The 17,335-nt window shown below is 29.0% G+C and overlaps 4 protein-coding genes across 4 annotated transcripts; 2 read left to right on the top strand and 2 right to left on the bottom strand.

Moving 5' to 3' along the window:
• Positions 1 to 265: 265 nt before the first annotated feature.
• PPL_06367 (uncharacterized protein) lies at positions 266 to 5,102 on the top strand (the record flags this gene model as incomplete). The annotated part of the gene is made up of 8 exons (XM_020577226.1): positions 266 to 287; positions 591 to 763; positions 940 to 1,090; positions 1,257 to 1,439; positions 2,054 to 2,090; positions 2,302 to 2,342; positions 3,981 to 4,568; positions 4,759 to 5,102. 8 exons carry the CDS (start codon positions 266 to 268, stop codon positions 5,100 to 5,102), a joined length of 1,539 nt encoding a protein of 512 aa, XP_020432900.1.
• Positions 5,103 to 5,303: 201 nt separating this feature from the next.
• On the bottom strand, positions 5,304 to 7,335 carry PPL_06366 (14-3-3 family protein; the record flags this gene model as incomplete). The annotated part of the gene is made up of 4 exons (XM_020577225.1): positions 5,304 to 5,365; positions 6,029 to 6,186; positions 6,574 to 7,201; positions 7,278 to 7,335. The coding sequence occupies 4 exons, from the start codon at positions 7,333 to 7,335 to the stop codon at positions 5,304 to 5,306; spliced, it is 906 nt and encodes a 301-aa protein (XP_020432899.1).
• Positions 7,336 to 7,522: 187 nt separating this feature from the next.
• fray2 (putative protein serine/threonine kinase) lies at positions 7,523 to 10,864 on the bottom strand (the record flags this gene model as incomplete). The annotated part of the gene is made up of 4 exons (XM_020577224.1): positions 7,523 to 7,532; positions 8,026 to 9,433; positions 9,716 to 10,250; positions 10,349 to 10,864. The coding sequence occupies 4 exons, from the start codon at positions 10,862 to 10,864 to the stop codon at positions 7,523 to 7,525; spliced, it is 2,469 nt and encodes an 822-aa protein (XP_020432898.1).
• Positions 10,865 to 12,045: 1,181 nt separating this feature from the next.
• PPL_06364 (uncharacterized protein) lies at positions 12,046 to 13,093 on the top strand (the record flags this gene model as incomplete). Its single annotated transcript, XM_020577223.1, has 4 exons — positions 12,046 to 12,143; positions 12,561 to 12,608; positions 12,676 to 12,737; positions 13,026 to 13,093. The coding sequence occupies 4 exons, from the start codon at positions 12,046 to 12,048 to the stop codon at positions 13,091 to 13,093; spliced, it is 276 nt and encodes a 91-aa protein (XP_020432897.1).
• Between the last annotated feature and the right edge of the window lie 4,242 nt (positions 13,094 to 17,335).

Raw genomic sequence — 17,335 nt, 5'->3', positions numbered from 1 at the left:
TTTTTTATTTTAAGAAACAACATAGTATAAACATATCTTCCACAAGTTTTGAACATTGGTCTCTTTTTTTAATATGAAAAAAGTAGTTTTGTTTTAGCAATCAATTGAATTTCTCTGGTTACATCAATTACGACGTATTGAGTTCCCTGTATATCACCAAAATATAAGACTTTCTTTTCCAAGACTCTTATACTTAGGTGTTATTCTTTTGAACACCGATGGTAATGAAGTGATTAATTAAAAAAAATAAATAAAATAATTTATTATGTTTTCAAATCTTCATATTTGTAAGACATTAAATAATTTATTAATTCCAATTTTTAAAAAATTATTTCTAAAAAAATATTTATTTCCTATTTTTATCTTTTTAAAATAAATACTTATATCTTTATCAATATTTATTTCTATTATTTCATTTTATTCAAATATACCTATTTATTTAATAATTTAATATATTTTAATATTTTAAAAAATGTATAAAAAAATTACTTAATTGTATTTTTTATTGTTATATTATTAACCATCACAAGTACTTCTCTATATATATTTATCTAATAATAATTCCAATATAAATTTAATATATTGTATAGATAAAATTAGGTCTGAACAAGTTTCATTGAAACATAAAGTCAGTGTCTTGACCAAACATATAAAAGATATTAAAGATACCAACAAAAGTCAAATAAATATCAACTCCAATACAACTCTAAGTAATGCTTTTGTCCAAGTGATGAAGGATAAATTGTATAATCAAGAATACCGAGTAATAAAGTGCAGAAGTAGGATCTCTTTACATTGATTTGATTGGCTAACATGCCACTTGTCTGAATCTTGACAAATCTTCCACGATCCTTCACCTGGAACACCGTTGACAGAATCACCTCCGAGTACTTTGTAAGAATCACATTGGCAATCTTGGAATAGAACAGAATTTAAAAGAAGAATGTTAAAGGTGAAGGATCGTGGAAGATTTGTCAAGATTCTGACAAGTGGCATGTCAACCGATCAAATCAATGTCAAGTATTCTCATTTGGAATTGCATATGATTTTACTTTTGATGATGAATTGATAAAGCTTGACAGTAAAGTTGGTAAGTTTTTTTATTCTATATTTCTATTCTAATAGATTACTAATTTGTTAATTTATATTTGTTTTTAATAATTTAATATTTAATATAGCACCAAAGTTTTGATCCTTCAATGTCGATGGAGAGTCAAAAAGAGAAGTGATTGATTTAAATAATTTATGGAAAATAGGTATTGCTGATAAAGATACTAATGATTTTGAAGGAAAGGAGTACAAAGGAAGCAAAAAGCAAGTCTGGGAAGTATACACTTTAGAAACTCTCATGAAGAGATTCAAAGTTGAATATTTGGACTTTTTAAAGATGGATATCGAAGGAAATGAGTGGCCAATTCTTAAGCAGTGGATTGAAAGTGGTATTCTCAAGAAAGTCAAGATGCTCACCTTCGAAATCCATTTCTGGTCTTCGACTCACGATATACATACTAATTTGGAGTGGGCCAAACTTTTTTGTGTTTTTTTTTTTTGTAAGAAAACTTTTTTTTTGACAATTAAACTTTTTCATATTAATATTTCGAAAAAAGTGGTTAAAATCAGCTATTTTTACTAATTTTTGATCAAATTCAAATATTAATATGAAAAAGTGTTATAATTTTATTTATTTATTATTATTACATCCTGTTGTACTAAAGAATTCAACACTTCTTCCAAAGTTATGGTATATATTAGTTAAATATTGCAATAACCTTCCACAATTTGTGACTAATTTCCTTTTGATGTATTTGGCCTTTTTTAAGAACTATAATATCTGATAGTATTCTCCACTTCTTCATTGTAACGAATACATTCTCGATTATTATTCTTTACTTTTTTTTATTTTCTTATCCTCTTCTTTATCTTTAATGTATTTTTCTTTATTAAATCCACCATCTTTATCGCATTTCTTCTGAAGAGTTACTAACTCTTTAGAAGGTTTAGAAAAATCTTGCCCCTTTTTAAATCTTTGTTCATCTTTTTTTCTTTTTTTAAGAATCTTATCAGAGTACTCCATGTGATCAGATAAAGAAGCAGATTTGATCTTTGGGAAAATTGAATTGGAATATCCTGGATTTGCTTATAACACTCGTCTATCTTTGACTTAAATTCATTGCCAAAATTTGAAATTACATTTCGAGAAGCATTTACACACCTATTCCAATGATCAATTTCACCGAGTGGTCGATTTGATGATCACAAGATAAACATTTTGGAAGAGCCCAGATTATTCTTTCTTTTAAGATCTTCAATGCTTTCAGAAGTATGTTTACTAGTTTCAACTTGTAAGCTCATTTGCATAATATTTATAAATATATTTATGTGATAAGATAAATACAACAAAAAAAAAAAGAAAACGTGCACAACTTTCTTTTTTTTAAAAAAGTTTATTTTTTTTACCCACACACAAAAATGAAAAACTTATGTTAAATTGTCAACAACCAACTATAAATTTTGAAGAGAGACCTGCCACACAAAAAATGGTAAATGAATATTGCGTCATAATTTTGAAATATATTTTGAAAATTATTTTTTTTTACAATTTTTATTTTATTATTTTTTTTGACTTTTTTATTTATTTATTATTTATTATTATTTTATATTTTATTTATTTTTTCTTATTATTTTTTGTATTGCTATTTGCTTTTCACTATTTTTTTAATTCATTTTTTATTTTTTTTATTATTATTTTTTTTTAACATTTTTGATTATTTTCTTCTATTTCACATAATTAATTTTATAACTTTTTTATCAATCTTTATAATAAACGTATATTTTTTTGATTCAAAAAATTTGGTTGTCAAGAACTTTCGTGTATTTGTGATCGAATAAATAATTGCAAGAGTGTTTTTTTTGATTGCATTTAATTTTAGTTATTATTTTGTCCCAAAATGCAGCCAAGATTAAACTCCTCATTGTCCCATCGAAGTTCTGTTCAATGAAAACACCAATGTTTTCTATATTTGCCAGCCCAATGGTAATGTGAAATCATATTTAAAGAGAACTTTAAGTAAAGATATACTTGAAAATCATCCACCTATTTTTTTAAAATTTTCAGCACGATCGAATGCGAAGATGTACAAATCTATTTCAACTCTCCAATATTTCTATGATGTATTAAAATAAATCTAATTTTATAACTTTTAATATAAAGTAATATAATTAATAAAACGATTTAATTAGACAAAGTTCAGAATGGTATACTAAATAATCATCAAATAATTTTTTTTTTTTGGGGATAATTTTTTTTTTAAACTGAATTATTATTATCCTTTTTTTATTTAAATAAATAATTTTAATAAATAAAATTTTTTAAAAAAAAAAAAAAAAAAATCTCAAAAAAAAATAAATAGACACAAATTTTGCATAACATTTTCTATTTTTTTATTTTCTGGGATTTATTTTTTTTTTGAGTTGAAAAAAATCTCCCCTCTTTGGTGCCATATTAAATTTACGTTATTCCTGCCACGTTTTGAAAAAAAAAAACAAAAAACAAAAAAATAGATGGAGGATCCACAGCAACGTGGGCCAATTTCGCCCATTTTTAGATTTAACAAAACAAAAAAAAAATCTAGTCCATCAAAGTAATGTCCAGATGAAAATTTGATGTGATTTTCAAGTAGATTGTTTTGTTATTTTTTTAAAAAATAAATATTTTTATTGTTGTGTTTTTTTCCAGTTATATCGATTTAAAATTGACTACGTAGGTTGATCTCTTTAATACTGAGAGCGAGCCTTTCCTTATTCCATGAACGATTAAAAAAAATAAGGAAAAATATTTTTTTTTGATTATTATAAAAAATCACAGTACAGTATGGTGTAAAATCTATTGAGTATTACTGGCCTTATTGTTTAAATAGTTTTTTAATTTTTATTTAAAGAAATTTTGTTGTAGTTTATTTATATTATTTAAATATATATAGTTATGAATAGAAATAACTTATTAATATTAATTTTTTCTGTTATTCTTGTTACAATAATTAGTTCAAGTATTTATATTACCTCTGCCAATTCAAAAACAGATGTAACATATGGTATAGAAAAAATTACAAAAGATCAAGAGACTTTAAAGAATACTTTGAATGTCTTGATTACCCATATCAAAGAAATCAAAGATAATAATGAAGAGCAAATGAAGAAAATAGAAAGAATTGATCAAAATATTTTTATTCCACAATTAAAGAATCAACTAGTTGATAATAATAATATTAGTGAAGCCTTTGTCCAAGTTATGAAGAATAAATTATATAAAGACTATACCGAGGAACAAAGTGCAGAAGTAGGATCTCTTCTATTAAATTCTGTTTTATTCGAGGATGGTAAATGTAACTCGTACAAGGTACTTGGAGGTGGCACAGTAAATGCTGTTCCTGGTGAAGGATCGTGGAAGATTTGCCAAGATTCTGACAAGTGGCATGTTAACCGATCAAATCAATGTCAAGTATTTTCATTCGGTATTGCAAATGATTTTACTTTTGATGATGAATTGACAAAGCTTGGTTGTAAAGTTGGTAAGTTTTTTTATTCTATATTAGTTTTTAATTTTGTTTATATAATATTGTTTTAGATAAAAAATAATTTTTATTTTTTTTAAACAAATATACTTTTATATATATATTAGAAAAATAATAATCATCTATTTAATAAAAATGTTTATCAAATATTAATAAATACTTCTTTTCTTTAAAAATAATATTACAGAAAGCTTTGATCCTTCAATGTCGATGGAGAGTCAAAAGAGAAGTGATTTAAATAATTTTTGGAAAATAGGTATTGCTGATAAAGATACCCAGACCTTTGAAGGAAAGGAGTACGGAGGAAGTTCAAAGCAAGTCTGGGAAGTATACACTTTAGAAACTCTCATGAAGAGATTCAAAGTTGAATATTTGGACTTTTTAAAGATCGGACTATCGAAGGAAATGAGTGGCCAATTCTCAAACAATGGGTCAATAGTGGTATTCTCAAGAAAGTCAAGATGCTCACCTTCGAGATCCATTTCTGGGGTACCCATAATGTTCAAACTCATTTGGAGTGGGCCAAAATAATCGTTGCTCTCAGAGAACAAGGTTTCAAGCTTTTTGGAACAAGAGAGAATCCTCTAAGTACTCACGAAAGAATCGGTTTTCTGACTCCTAATAGTTGTTGTTACGATTTATATTGGTACAATTCAAAAATATAAATAAATAAATATTTTAAATTCAAATTTAGAAATTAAAAATAGTTTTAAATAAAAATCTTATATAACTTTAATTATTATTCATTGGTTCTCTACTAGTAACATTGATAATCTCACTTAGAGCAGCATAAACTAATTGAACAAATTGATTGAAGTTTTAACCTTCAAAGAAAATATTTTTTTAGATTAACTTTACCTTAGTTAAAAAAGTTATTTTAAATTTTTTAATTTTTTTTTCTTATTCCCTGTTCAAAAATATTTTCTTTAATAATAATATCAAACCAAATACAGATAAAAGAGTTTTTTAACTATAAAACTCAAACATTATTCCAAAAATTCCACTTATACAAAGAATTCATTGCTGGGTTAGTTTAGAACTTAGTTCCTCATCTATTATTTATTTTCGTGACATCATCACTATGGAATATCTATATATGAAGATAAAGGGACTCTCACTAACAGTAATATATGGTTTAAAAAAAAAATACAAGTCAAGATTTTTATGTCAAAGGAAATTCTATAAATTTCCTGGTGATTATACCCTTTCAGATTTAATGAAAAGGATTGCCACCATTTAAGTCATAAGGAATAAATTTTATAGTTGGTGTCGAAAACGTATACGCTAATGTTGTTTACAATTAGGTGATGAAAGTTACCTATATACTTTTACAATCGGATTCGTTTCAGTGTATTTTCTATTCACATATTATAGCGATACAAACAATCATTGAAATAAACAATGCATTAATTTGAGTGTGATGATGATAATTTGAAATGTTTAGTGGGTTTAACTACAATAATACATTAGAATGGATTGAACATAGTTAAACCTAGATTGGTTATCACCATCATGATCTGTCTCTATATTGGTTACCCTTTGCCTATCTGTAGTGTTGAGGGATTTTCCGAACTCAATATTTTTTTTGATCTCAGTATAAAAACCATTGTTATTTCTGAGAATTTGAGAAAATCCAAAAGATATTTTTCAATGATATGAAAATACTTTTTATAAATAAATAAAAATATTTTAAAATAATAAATTTGTATAATTTTTTATTTGATTCTCCTATTTTATATTCCTATTTTAGAGAATCAAATGTCAATGCATAGGATTTATTTGTAAATCAAAAAATCAATTTCAGACTTTTCAAATTATTGAAAAATTAAACTATTTATTTTTACTTTTATCTACTAATAAAAGAAGTATTTCCTGTAGTAGCTTAAAAACTTTTTTTATCCCGGTGTCAAATTTATTCAAATCGATATTATACAGTACCTGTATTTTAATAAAAAGTTGTTATGAAATTAATAAAAATAATTAATTTGATAAAATAAATTACTTACAAATCCATAAATTTAAATTGTCCCTCAACAGTTGAATAAGCAATGTGGTTTCTGCAAGAGTAGATTCGTCAGTGTGTTGACTAATCTTTTGAATAGCGCCCTCCAAAGAATTTTGGGCGATGAGGATAGCTTTTTGAGGATGTTTTTTAATTTCATAATAGAAAACAGAAAAACTAAGAGCTAGACCAAGTCTAGTAGGATTGGTTTCAGAGAGTTCTAAACATCCCATGGTTGAAGTTTCATAGAACTTCTCAGAGAGCTCCATGAATGTTTTCAAAGCGTTGCCATCCGATATTTCACATAGATATCTATAGTAATCACCTTTCAACTTTAGATATGCATTCTTTGATTCGCCGGACTGACTTGACGGTATCAAATTGGCATCTAGCAAACCAATCACTTCAATGCAAATATCAGTTATTTCCTTTTGAATAGACAATCTATACTCTTTGACAACTTCCTTCTCATCGGGTTCAGTTCCATTTTTCTCTATTGACGATAGTTGACGCCATGATGCTCTGCTATTACTAATTATATTTTTATAAGCAGTTGCAAAAAGGATTCTATCTTCTCGGGATAAATCAACATTTGACTCTGCCATATTTCTAACTGCTTTTACCATATCTTTAGAATGAAAACAATCCCATTATCAATAAATATTTTTAAAATTCTAATAATAGCCCTCCATTTTTTTACATACCTTCATATCTTTCAACTTTTTCTGCTAAAATAGCTAATGATCTATCTTTATTTGACATTATTTATTTGTATGTTGTTTATATTGTTTTTGTTTATGTTGTTAATGTTAATGAGTAATAATAATAAGGTATCATGTTTTTTTTTTAGATGGTTTATTGTTATCAAAAAGTTTAAATAAAAAAAGATTTATTAAATGATTTAAAAAAGATTAAATTAGGGTGTAATCTTTCAAAAATGGGGTGAATCTCAAATGACCCTTTTTAATAGATTTACAAATGATTTATTCTCTTGAACAGAAAAATTTTTGACAAATAAAAACACACCTATTTTTTTTTTTTAATTAAATGTATAAATATTTGTTTTGAAGTTTTTTCTCCAAACTACAAATATTGTGGGTAACCTTTTATAGGAAAGGAGTTTATTGATTTAATGGTTTTATATAAATTATTATTTCTTGTTATTTCTCTATATTGGAACTATATTTGAGTGGGCTGCTGGTTGTTGAACTTGAGATGGATGAGGTGGAGCCGCTGCCCGTGCTTCCAACAAGATTCTTCAATTGGTGGTTTTCGCTACGCAGTAGAGTATTCTCACTGTGGAGTGTATCCAGTTGTGTTTGTAGTTTGTTAATAATAGTTGGATCTGTTGTTGGCGAGGTCATTGCGTGCTGTGTGATTTGTTGTTGATTCTGAACCCAGTTGGTCAGGGTGGCGATCTTGTCTTCCAGGTAGGAGATGTGTTGCGCTTGCTTGACGAGCTTGGTTTGAATCTTGTCGGTCGATTTTCTCTTGGATTTGTGTTTCAGCGATGACGAAGACGACGAAAGTTTGTGGTACTCCTTGTCGGAATCGGTCGAGTCGTCGTGACGATCACGCTCACGGTCATTACGGTGACTTCTTCTGTTTCTACTTCTGTTTCTCTCACGCGATTTGTTTCTGCGACCGTTGGATCTGGAACGGTCACGCGAACGACTGGTTGATCTGGAACGATCACGACTTCTCGATTTGGAACGATCACGATCACGACTTCTGGATCTCGAACGACTTCTGTCTCTATCACGGTCACGATCGCTTCTTCTGCTTCTGCTTCTCGATCTTGTTCTGGATCTGTCTCTGTGACGATCACGACTTCTCGATCTATCTCGGCTTCTGGATCTCGAACGACTTCTGTCTCTGTCCCGGTCACGATCGCTTCTTCTGCTTCTCGATCGCGATCTGTCGCGGTCACGATAACTGCTGTGATTGCTTCTCGATCTTGACCTTGAACGGCTTCTATCTCTATCTACATATCTATCTCTGTCTCTTCTGTCTCTTGATCTTGACTTGTCTCTATCACGCTTTCTGTCTCTATCTTTCTCTCTCTCCTTGTCACGGTGTTTCTCCTTCTTTTGACGACTACGGACTTTGTTCTTCTTGGAGCTCGACTCTGACTCGTAACGATGTGAGGAAACATATTCGTCGGAGCTTGAGTAGGAGCCGTCAGAGTGCGAGTCGGAAAGCGAGGAGGCACGCGACGATTGTCTGGAGTTGTCGGAAGGTTTCTTGTTGACTGCGTTGCTGCTGCTACGAGTGAGAATGGCAGTGGAGTTGAGGATACCAACTTCTTTTTCGGAGGAAGGTGATGGAGGCTTTGAAGTGGACAGTGATGTCAGTGAGACCGTCGATGAAGGATGACTGGAAATATCGGGGACGGAATTGATTGAACTGATTTTCGGTGAGGTTGTAATTAATGATGGCAAAGTGGAGGTCGACGACGATGTTGAGTGTGATGTTGGTGGTTTTGGCGATACTTTAGGCGGTGAAACATCTTCAGTCAACTTATTAATGTTTACTGAAGACATGGGATTTGGAACACTAATAGAGAGATTGTTTTGTGCGTGCAGTGAGTGGTGTTGTTGGTGTTGGTGGTGGTGTGATGCAGTGGCAACCGATCGTGAGAGACCGTTGTTGTTGGAGACACCATTGGATTGAGAGAGTGCAGACGATGCATTCGATGTGGCACTGGCAGAGGGTGTCGGTGTTGGTGTTCGGCTTGGGTTCGGTGTTTGACTGGGCGATGTCGATGGTGTGACGATGGGTGTGGGCAGCGGTGACTGCGCTGGAGTGTTGTGGGCACCGGTACCGGTGAATCCAAAGTTGTCCTCCTCGTCTTTGGTCTCTGGGAAGATCCATTCATCGGTCGAGTTGCTATTGGAGGTGTTCAAGTGTGGCGACGATGTGTTTCTCAGCATGGCAAAGTTGGTGTCCTGTGAGAGCATCTTGTAGCGCTCGCCCAATGGCGGCAGTTTCGAGAGGACGTTCTGTACTATATATTCCGGCTTTTTAGCGTGTTTGAAAAACTTGTGTTCCAGTAGCTTCAGAGGGTGCGGACGCTTGGCCGGATCCTTCTGAAGACAACGCTCGACCAGATCCTTGAAGGAGTGTGTCCACTTTGACTCACCGTCGGAATCGAGTTGTGGAGGTGGCGATTGGAGTGTCATGAGTAGCACCTTCATCGGTGGATACTCAGAGAATGGCGCACGTCCTTTGGCCAGCTCGAGTGCGGTAATACCAAACGACCAGATATCGACGGCGTAGTCGTACGAGACCTGCTCCATGACCTCGGGTGCCATCCAGCAAGGTGTACCGACAAAAGTGTTACGGCTGGTTTCACCAGTGTCGATGAGAGTTGCACTGACACCAAAGTCGGACAACTGCACATTTCCGGTGGAGTCGATAATAATATTGCCGGCTTTGATATCACGGTGGATTCTACCGGTCTTGTGGAAGTAGGAGATCGCCTTCAACGTCTCCCTCAGAATAGTGGCGATAACATTCTCTTCGAAACCATGTGGAAATGCAAATCTCATAATATCCGAACAGGAACCAGCCGACAGATAGTCCATAACCACCCAAAGCGATTCATTATGTACGAAACTAGTATGATAAGCAACCACATTTGGATGATGACACAAACTCATTGCTTGAATCTCTTTCTACAGAATTGAATTGAAAGATAAAAAAAAAAAAAAAGATAAATGTTAATATCCAACTCCCATGATTCATCTTTTTGTTTTTGATAGTAACAACATACTCTTAATTCATCTAATGATATATTTTTGCAATGTTCTAAATCTATAATTTTAATAGCTACTATATCTTTGTTGGCGAGACATATTGCGCGGTAAACGGAACCACTACCACCCTTTCCGATGGTCTCTTTCAGTTCGTATTGATCGGCTATACTTGGATACTTCTTTGACTTCTTTTCGGTGATGGGAGCACTGGTTGAGTATTTATCGTACTTGTCGTGATGTCTGCCGTCTTTGTCATGACGATCTCTTTCTTTGTCGTGATGTCTGCTTTCTTTGTCGTGTCTGTCTCGCTCGTGTCTCTCACGTTCTCGCTCACGTTCACGCTCACGCTCTTTTTCACGCTCGCGCTCTCTGTCGTGTCTGTCTCTGTCACGTTCTCTCTCTCTGTCTCTTTCACGCTCTCTATCGCGTTCTCTGTCTCTGTCTCTTTCTCTTTCGCGATCTCTGTCACGCTCACGCTCTCTGTCATGTCGGTCATGTCGATCCCTATCTCTATCGCTACCGTGATCCGACATGTCTGCTGCTTATCTTATTGTCGTTGTATTATTTCAAGTTGGCTTGTTGTTTAGTTTTATATTGTTGTTTCCTTCCTTGTTGTTGTTGTTGATGTCTCAGTTTCTCTCTCTGAATTTATATATTTGGTATAGTCTTCTTTGAAAATGTATTTTGTTTTTCTATCTTGAATTGGAAAACCAAATGTAAATAAAACTATTATGCTTGTTGTTGTTGGTATATGAGTGTCGGCTTTCAAAGAAATTACTAAACTAAAAAGAAAAGACGTCTCTGAAAATGTGATGTTGTTGATGATTTGTAATATAATAGTATATAACTTGTGTAATGGGTAAAAGAACCAATCTATTGTTAATGCTGTAATGTTGTTGTTGTTTTTGTTGATATATTAATATTGTCCTATATCTCTATCTTCTTATCTCCAAGCTAAAATCTATTATAATAGTTGGATGGAACCACTGTTGTTTTGATATAACAATAAATATTTAAATTAGTCAATTATATCCAATTATATTATTAATAAATAAATAAATAAATAAATAAATAAATAGGAAAAAGTAAGTGAAGAAACAGAACAAGAACAACTATTAATAAACATAAAAGTATGAATTCAATTATTATTATTATTATTATGATTTTTTGTTTGTTTTTCTTTTTTGGTGATTCAAAACAACTTATTGGAACCAATTAATTGACTGGTTGTTGTTGTTGTGTAGTGTGAAAGAGAAACAGCAGCAGCAATAAATACACAAAACAATAAAAAGATGTATTGTAACTACACTACACTATTATTATTATTAATAACATATAATAATAATAATAATAATCATTTAATTAAATTTTTGATTTTTTTGTTTTGTTTTTTGTTTTTTATAATTATTTTTATAACGAATAAAAGTTGATTGAATAAACTAAACAAACAATAACAAAAATATGTATAACAACAACAAAAAACATATTATATAAATAAACAAAACAAAACAGAACAATTGAAATTATTATTACTTAGTACCAGTGTCCAGTATTCATTGTTTCTCAACAATAAACACACATTTCTACATTTATATATCAATATAACAATACACACACAAATACACACCAAGAAAAAACACGGTTATCACACACACTCTGATAACCACACCACACAGTTTTGTTTGTCGGTGTGTGGATGTGCTGTGTGTGTAATATGTATAAAAATATATCAATGTTAATTGTTAACAATAATAATGTTTTGATGAATGATGATGATGAGATGATAGCAGAATTTGGCTGTTACTGCAGCGTGTAAATTATGAAAATATGTATGTATGCGGAGAGTGGCTCGATTTTAGTTTTTTGTTTGTTTTATTTTTATCCACAGGATAAATGTAGTAGAGATGTTGTTTGGTAAACTTTGACTGATCTTAGAGTTATTACTTATGGGGGTGAGAGTGAGAGAGAGAGAGAAAAGATAATTGGGATTATATACAATACTATGTTTGTTGTTTTGTATTATTTTTTATTTTTTTTTGGTTTAAATAGAAATGAATCATAATACTAAAGTCATGTTTGTTTTTATATAAAAACATTCTCTCAATGACAACATCAAATAGACAGCAAACGCAGGTGATAATATATTTTTATTTGGTAATGGAGTGGCGCTCAAATTCAGTGTAGAATTGAGAATGCACACCACATGTATATACATTAATTAATTTGAAGAGTGATAGTAGTACGAGACCAACTCTCATTGCAATATACTACAAATAGGTAAAAACAAAAAAAAAAAAAAAAAAAAAAAAAAAGGTAGTGGTGGTCCACCAAATTTTATCTATAGATATTGTATTATAATAAAAATGCTGTTACAACAACAACAACAACCACCACCAGAACAGAAAAGTAAATAATTAACAAAACTAATTGTATGTGCATATGCATACAGTATTTGTACAAGAAATGAACATCCAAATATTTAAATATAGATTATTATCTTTAAAATCTTGAAATAATCTTATAAAATTATAATCTTTATAATCTTATAACAATATAATCTAATAATCTTTAGAACTAAAAACAAATAAATGTTTCTTCTGGTTGGTCAAAGTTATGTGATTGGTTTGTTGTTTGTTTGTTTGTTGTTTTTAAACAAACATAAAAAAAGGTGGTTTTTTGTTTAAAAAAAAAAAGATAGTTGGTTGGTTGTTTATGTAATAAAACTGCTATTGACTATCGCCTATCGTTTATCGTATCTCTAAGATGCTATAAGTTTACAATTGATTGAATTGCAACAAAAGAAAGAAATAACAAAAACAAAAAAACGCATTTTTAAATACATCTATCTAAAAATATTGATATAATTACAAAAACACTGCCAATTTGCATTATTGTATTTGCTGTCGTGTTGTTGTTAATCATATTATTATTATGATTTTAAATTTAATAGCCGATTTTTATAAATTGCATTTGATATCCAATTAACTAATAGCTAACTAATTCTGCTGCTACTACTACTCTAAATGCTGTTGTTGCTACTGCTACTACTAACTACTAAAACATTGTAATTACAATGTTGAGCTACCTACTTCTAATAGTACTAATAATATAAATCTTTATATCAAATGTTAAATATTTGTTTGTTTGTACTTTCAATGAATATTCGAAATAAACAATTAGTTATTATTATTCTTATATTTATATATTCCTGTTATGTAATGTATGTATTCTGTTATGTTATGTAAATGTTTTGTGATCGCAATTATTCAATTCAACTCAATCTATTACAGGAATCCAATTTGAATTATTATAATTGGTTAAAGTGTGTTGTTGCCTGTGCGAAAATAGCGTTGCAGAAGTCGACTGAAAAAAAAAATTGACAAAAAAAAAATAAAAATAAAACAAAATTGAAAAATTCTGCGTGGTCTCCCAGCTTTGAGTCAACCGGAGAATTACAAAAAAAATAAAAATAAAAATACGATTGTTGTTCTCAGATGAGATAGATATTAATTTAATTTGACAGTACTTCATTAAAAACCAAAAAAAAACTGACAGAAATTGATTTTTTGTTTTTTCTGTTTTCTGTTTGGTTGTTTTACTCTTTTGTTCGTCTGGTGGTGGATCTGGTTGTCGTTGTTGTAAATTAACCATACGAGTTAGCCAGCTACCAAAAACAGAACAAAAAATTTATGATAATGATAAATTAAATTTTAATTTACTTCAAAGACAGACACTGATATAACAAACTAAAGATAATATAATATACTATTATTAAATTATTTACTTTTACTCGATAAACAAAAAATGGTCCAATTTCTTTATGATCGTGATTTGAGTGTTGTTACAAAAAAAAAGCAAATTATAAATAGATTTGAAAAATATAATTATATTATCTGCCAGTTATTTATTATTATTATTATTTATTATTAATTTTATTACTATTTAAACTAACTTAAATATTTATATATTTCTTTAATCCCAATTAATTGATTATTATAATAAATAATTTTAATTATAATAATATAAATAATAAAATAAGGCTGGTTGTGAATTGTAATGTAGATATTATTTATTTATTTTTTATTATTGTGATGATGGATGAAATTTATGATACAGATATACATCTATTAACAACAACATCAATATTGTTATCAATATTCTATTGAATTTTTATTATTAGATAAAAATGTATTCAATTTTATATTTATTTTGAAAGATAGCATGTGCTCTGTGAATTGCCTGCAATACTGATTCACTTGAAATTAACAAATATTTACAAAATCAATATCCAGAGGGTGGGTAGATATAATAATAATGTATTCAAGACCATCAATATTAAAATATATATAAAAATATATAGTTGAGGAGCTGCATACTGGATAAAGTATATCAACTTTTGTGGATGTGTTGTTGTTGTTGTTGTTTTTTTTTTTTTTTTACTTTATTTTTTTATGATGCCACAATATCATTAATGCATACCACTTCCATATTGAATGTGTATGGATTTGAGAGTAAAAAAGGTGTTTGTGTTGTTTTTGTTGTTGTGTTGTTTGTGGGTGAGAGCGAGAATGAGTGTGTGGTTGAATGACCACCACTACCACTAGTGGTCAACTATTAAGAATTGAGTGAGTGGTTTGTGTTGTTTTTGTTTTGCTAACAATAAATAGTAGTAGATTGATAAAAGATAGATATTAAAAACGACTAGTTATTCTTTTTCTGGAAATTCTATCTTTTGTTTTTCAAACAACATATTTGACCTCTTTATCTCACCCTCCACGGTACAACATGACGATAGATAATTCATTAAATAAAATAAAATAAAATAAACAGAACAGAAGTGTCAAATGCACCAATCAATTGACTGGACAAGACAGAAAGAACAACAACAACAACACACATGCAGTTTCCTTAAGGAAACTCAATCAAACAAATTGATTAGAAATAAATAAATTGAATGAATGAAAAACACACAATCACAAGAAAAGATAAATTTCGATTTCATTTTAAAATTAATTAATGAATGTTGTTGTTGTGTGTTGTCAGTGTGTGGTAATATTTGATTGTACAATGTTTTTGATGGTGTGGGAAAAAAAAAAAAGTTAATTCGTTTTTTAACTAATTAATAACACAGACGACAATAAACATAAATGAATGATAGAAATAAATTTATATGATTTTTACACATTGAAATAAAATAGCTATTTTATAAATAAAATGGATTGCCATATTTGATTTGTTTGGCTTTGTTTGGAATTAAATGTAAATGACAACAAACATACATAACTTGGTACAAATAAATAAAAAATATATATATCTCGACATTTTTGCAATCTTAATTTAAATCTGTTGTAGCTGATCAGTATCTTTTGATTTATAGGGATAATCCAATGGATAAACCAAAAAACAATAATGACTATAAACTATTATTACTATTTATATTATTATTCCTATTTGATTCTGTAGCTGTGTTCTTTTTGTTTTTGTAGTAGTAGCAGTAGTAGCAGTAGTAACAGTAACAACTTTGTAATAGTGAAGTTACTAAATAAATCCTAAATCCAAGCTAAAATAAATCATCCAATCTAAACCAAAGAAAAGGAAAAGGATAGAAAAGGATAGAAAAGAAAAGGAAAAGAAGAGGAAAAGAAATGTAGATCTAATATATTTTTTTATAAATACATACATATTAATGATAATTTGAATTGAGTAAACAATGATTTTGAATGTTCTAAATATCAGTCTTTTTGTCTTTTTTATCTATTACTGTTCAAAGCTAACTTGTATTCTCTTTATAAGAAACTAATTAACTTTACTACTTCTGTTGTTGCTGTTGTTGTTACTATGTTGAAACTGATAATAATTATTATTATTTGACTAATTATTGCTGTTAAGTTCTGATGCTCTTCTGTTGTTGCAGACAATCAGTTATTATTATTTTGTTGGTTTGTTTTTTTTTTTTTTAATATTTGATTATATGAACTTTATCAACCAAATCAGACTTTTGTGTGTTGGGTTTATGATGATAAAAGGTGGGGTGATTTTATTTTTAGTTTTTTTTTGTGTTTTTTTTTTTTTAGTTTTTGATAAAGTTGATTTAATTGAAGTGGAGATAGATATATAATTAATTAATGAAAAAAAAACAAAAAGAAAAACAGATTAAACAATAATTATTTAGATAAATAAAAAGATTGATAACTATTAGATTAGATTGGATTGAAATTGAATTGAATTGATTAAATTGCTGCTGACTAATAATACGAAATATAAAGATATAAAAAAGAATAAAAGGAATAACAGAAAATAGAAGAAAATAAATAGTTTTTTTTGTATATATTTATTATTATTGTTTACTACTAATAAATATATACTTAAAATTATCTAATATTTTCTTTTGATTTGACTGTATTTGTAGAATATTATTATTATTTCTATTAAACTTATAGCTGATCAGCATTATTCTCTTTGCTTTAAAAATTGGATGTGTATTGTTGTGTAATTCTAAATAAAACTTGAAACTGGTGATGAAGAAAAAAAAGAAAAAAAGAGAAACTTAAAAACCTGGAGATTTAGCTTTTAAGTATTCTTCTTTAAAAAAACAAACAAATAGAGGTTCAATCAACTTCTTTTTGTTTCTTTTTAAATAAAAACAATTTTAACGATTGTTGTTGTTTTAACTTGAATCTAACTTAAATTTAATTGATTATTCTAATTTATTTTTTTGAATGTGATTATGATATTGGTGAACGAATATTTAAAAGAAGAAAAATAAAATAATTCTATTCTCTACTCTTTTATTATGATATCAATATTTATAAAGAGAAAAAAAAATGATCACACTTGTCTTCTAACTCTTTCCGCACACGCTACACTTGATATGACAAAAAAAAAAACTTAAAAAAAAAATTTACAACGAAAAAGAAAAAAATACACCGAAAGCCCTCAAAATTTATTTTTATTTTTTAATGTTACACCCCATAAATCACTCGATAACCCCTCATACTTCATCA

This window comes from Heterostelium album, assembly GCF_000004825.1.
Source record: "Heterostelium album PN500 unplaced genomic scaffold PPL_contig15, whole genome shotgun sequence".
Classification (NCBI taxonomy): Eukaryota; Evosea; class Eumycetozoa; order Acytosteliales; family Acytosteliaceae; genus Heterostelium; species Heterostelium album.
This window is presented reverse-complemented; position numbering and strand designations above follow the sequence as displayed.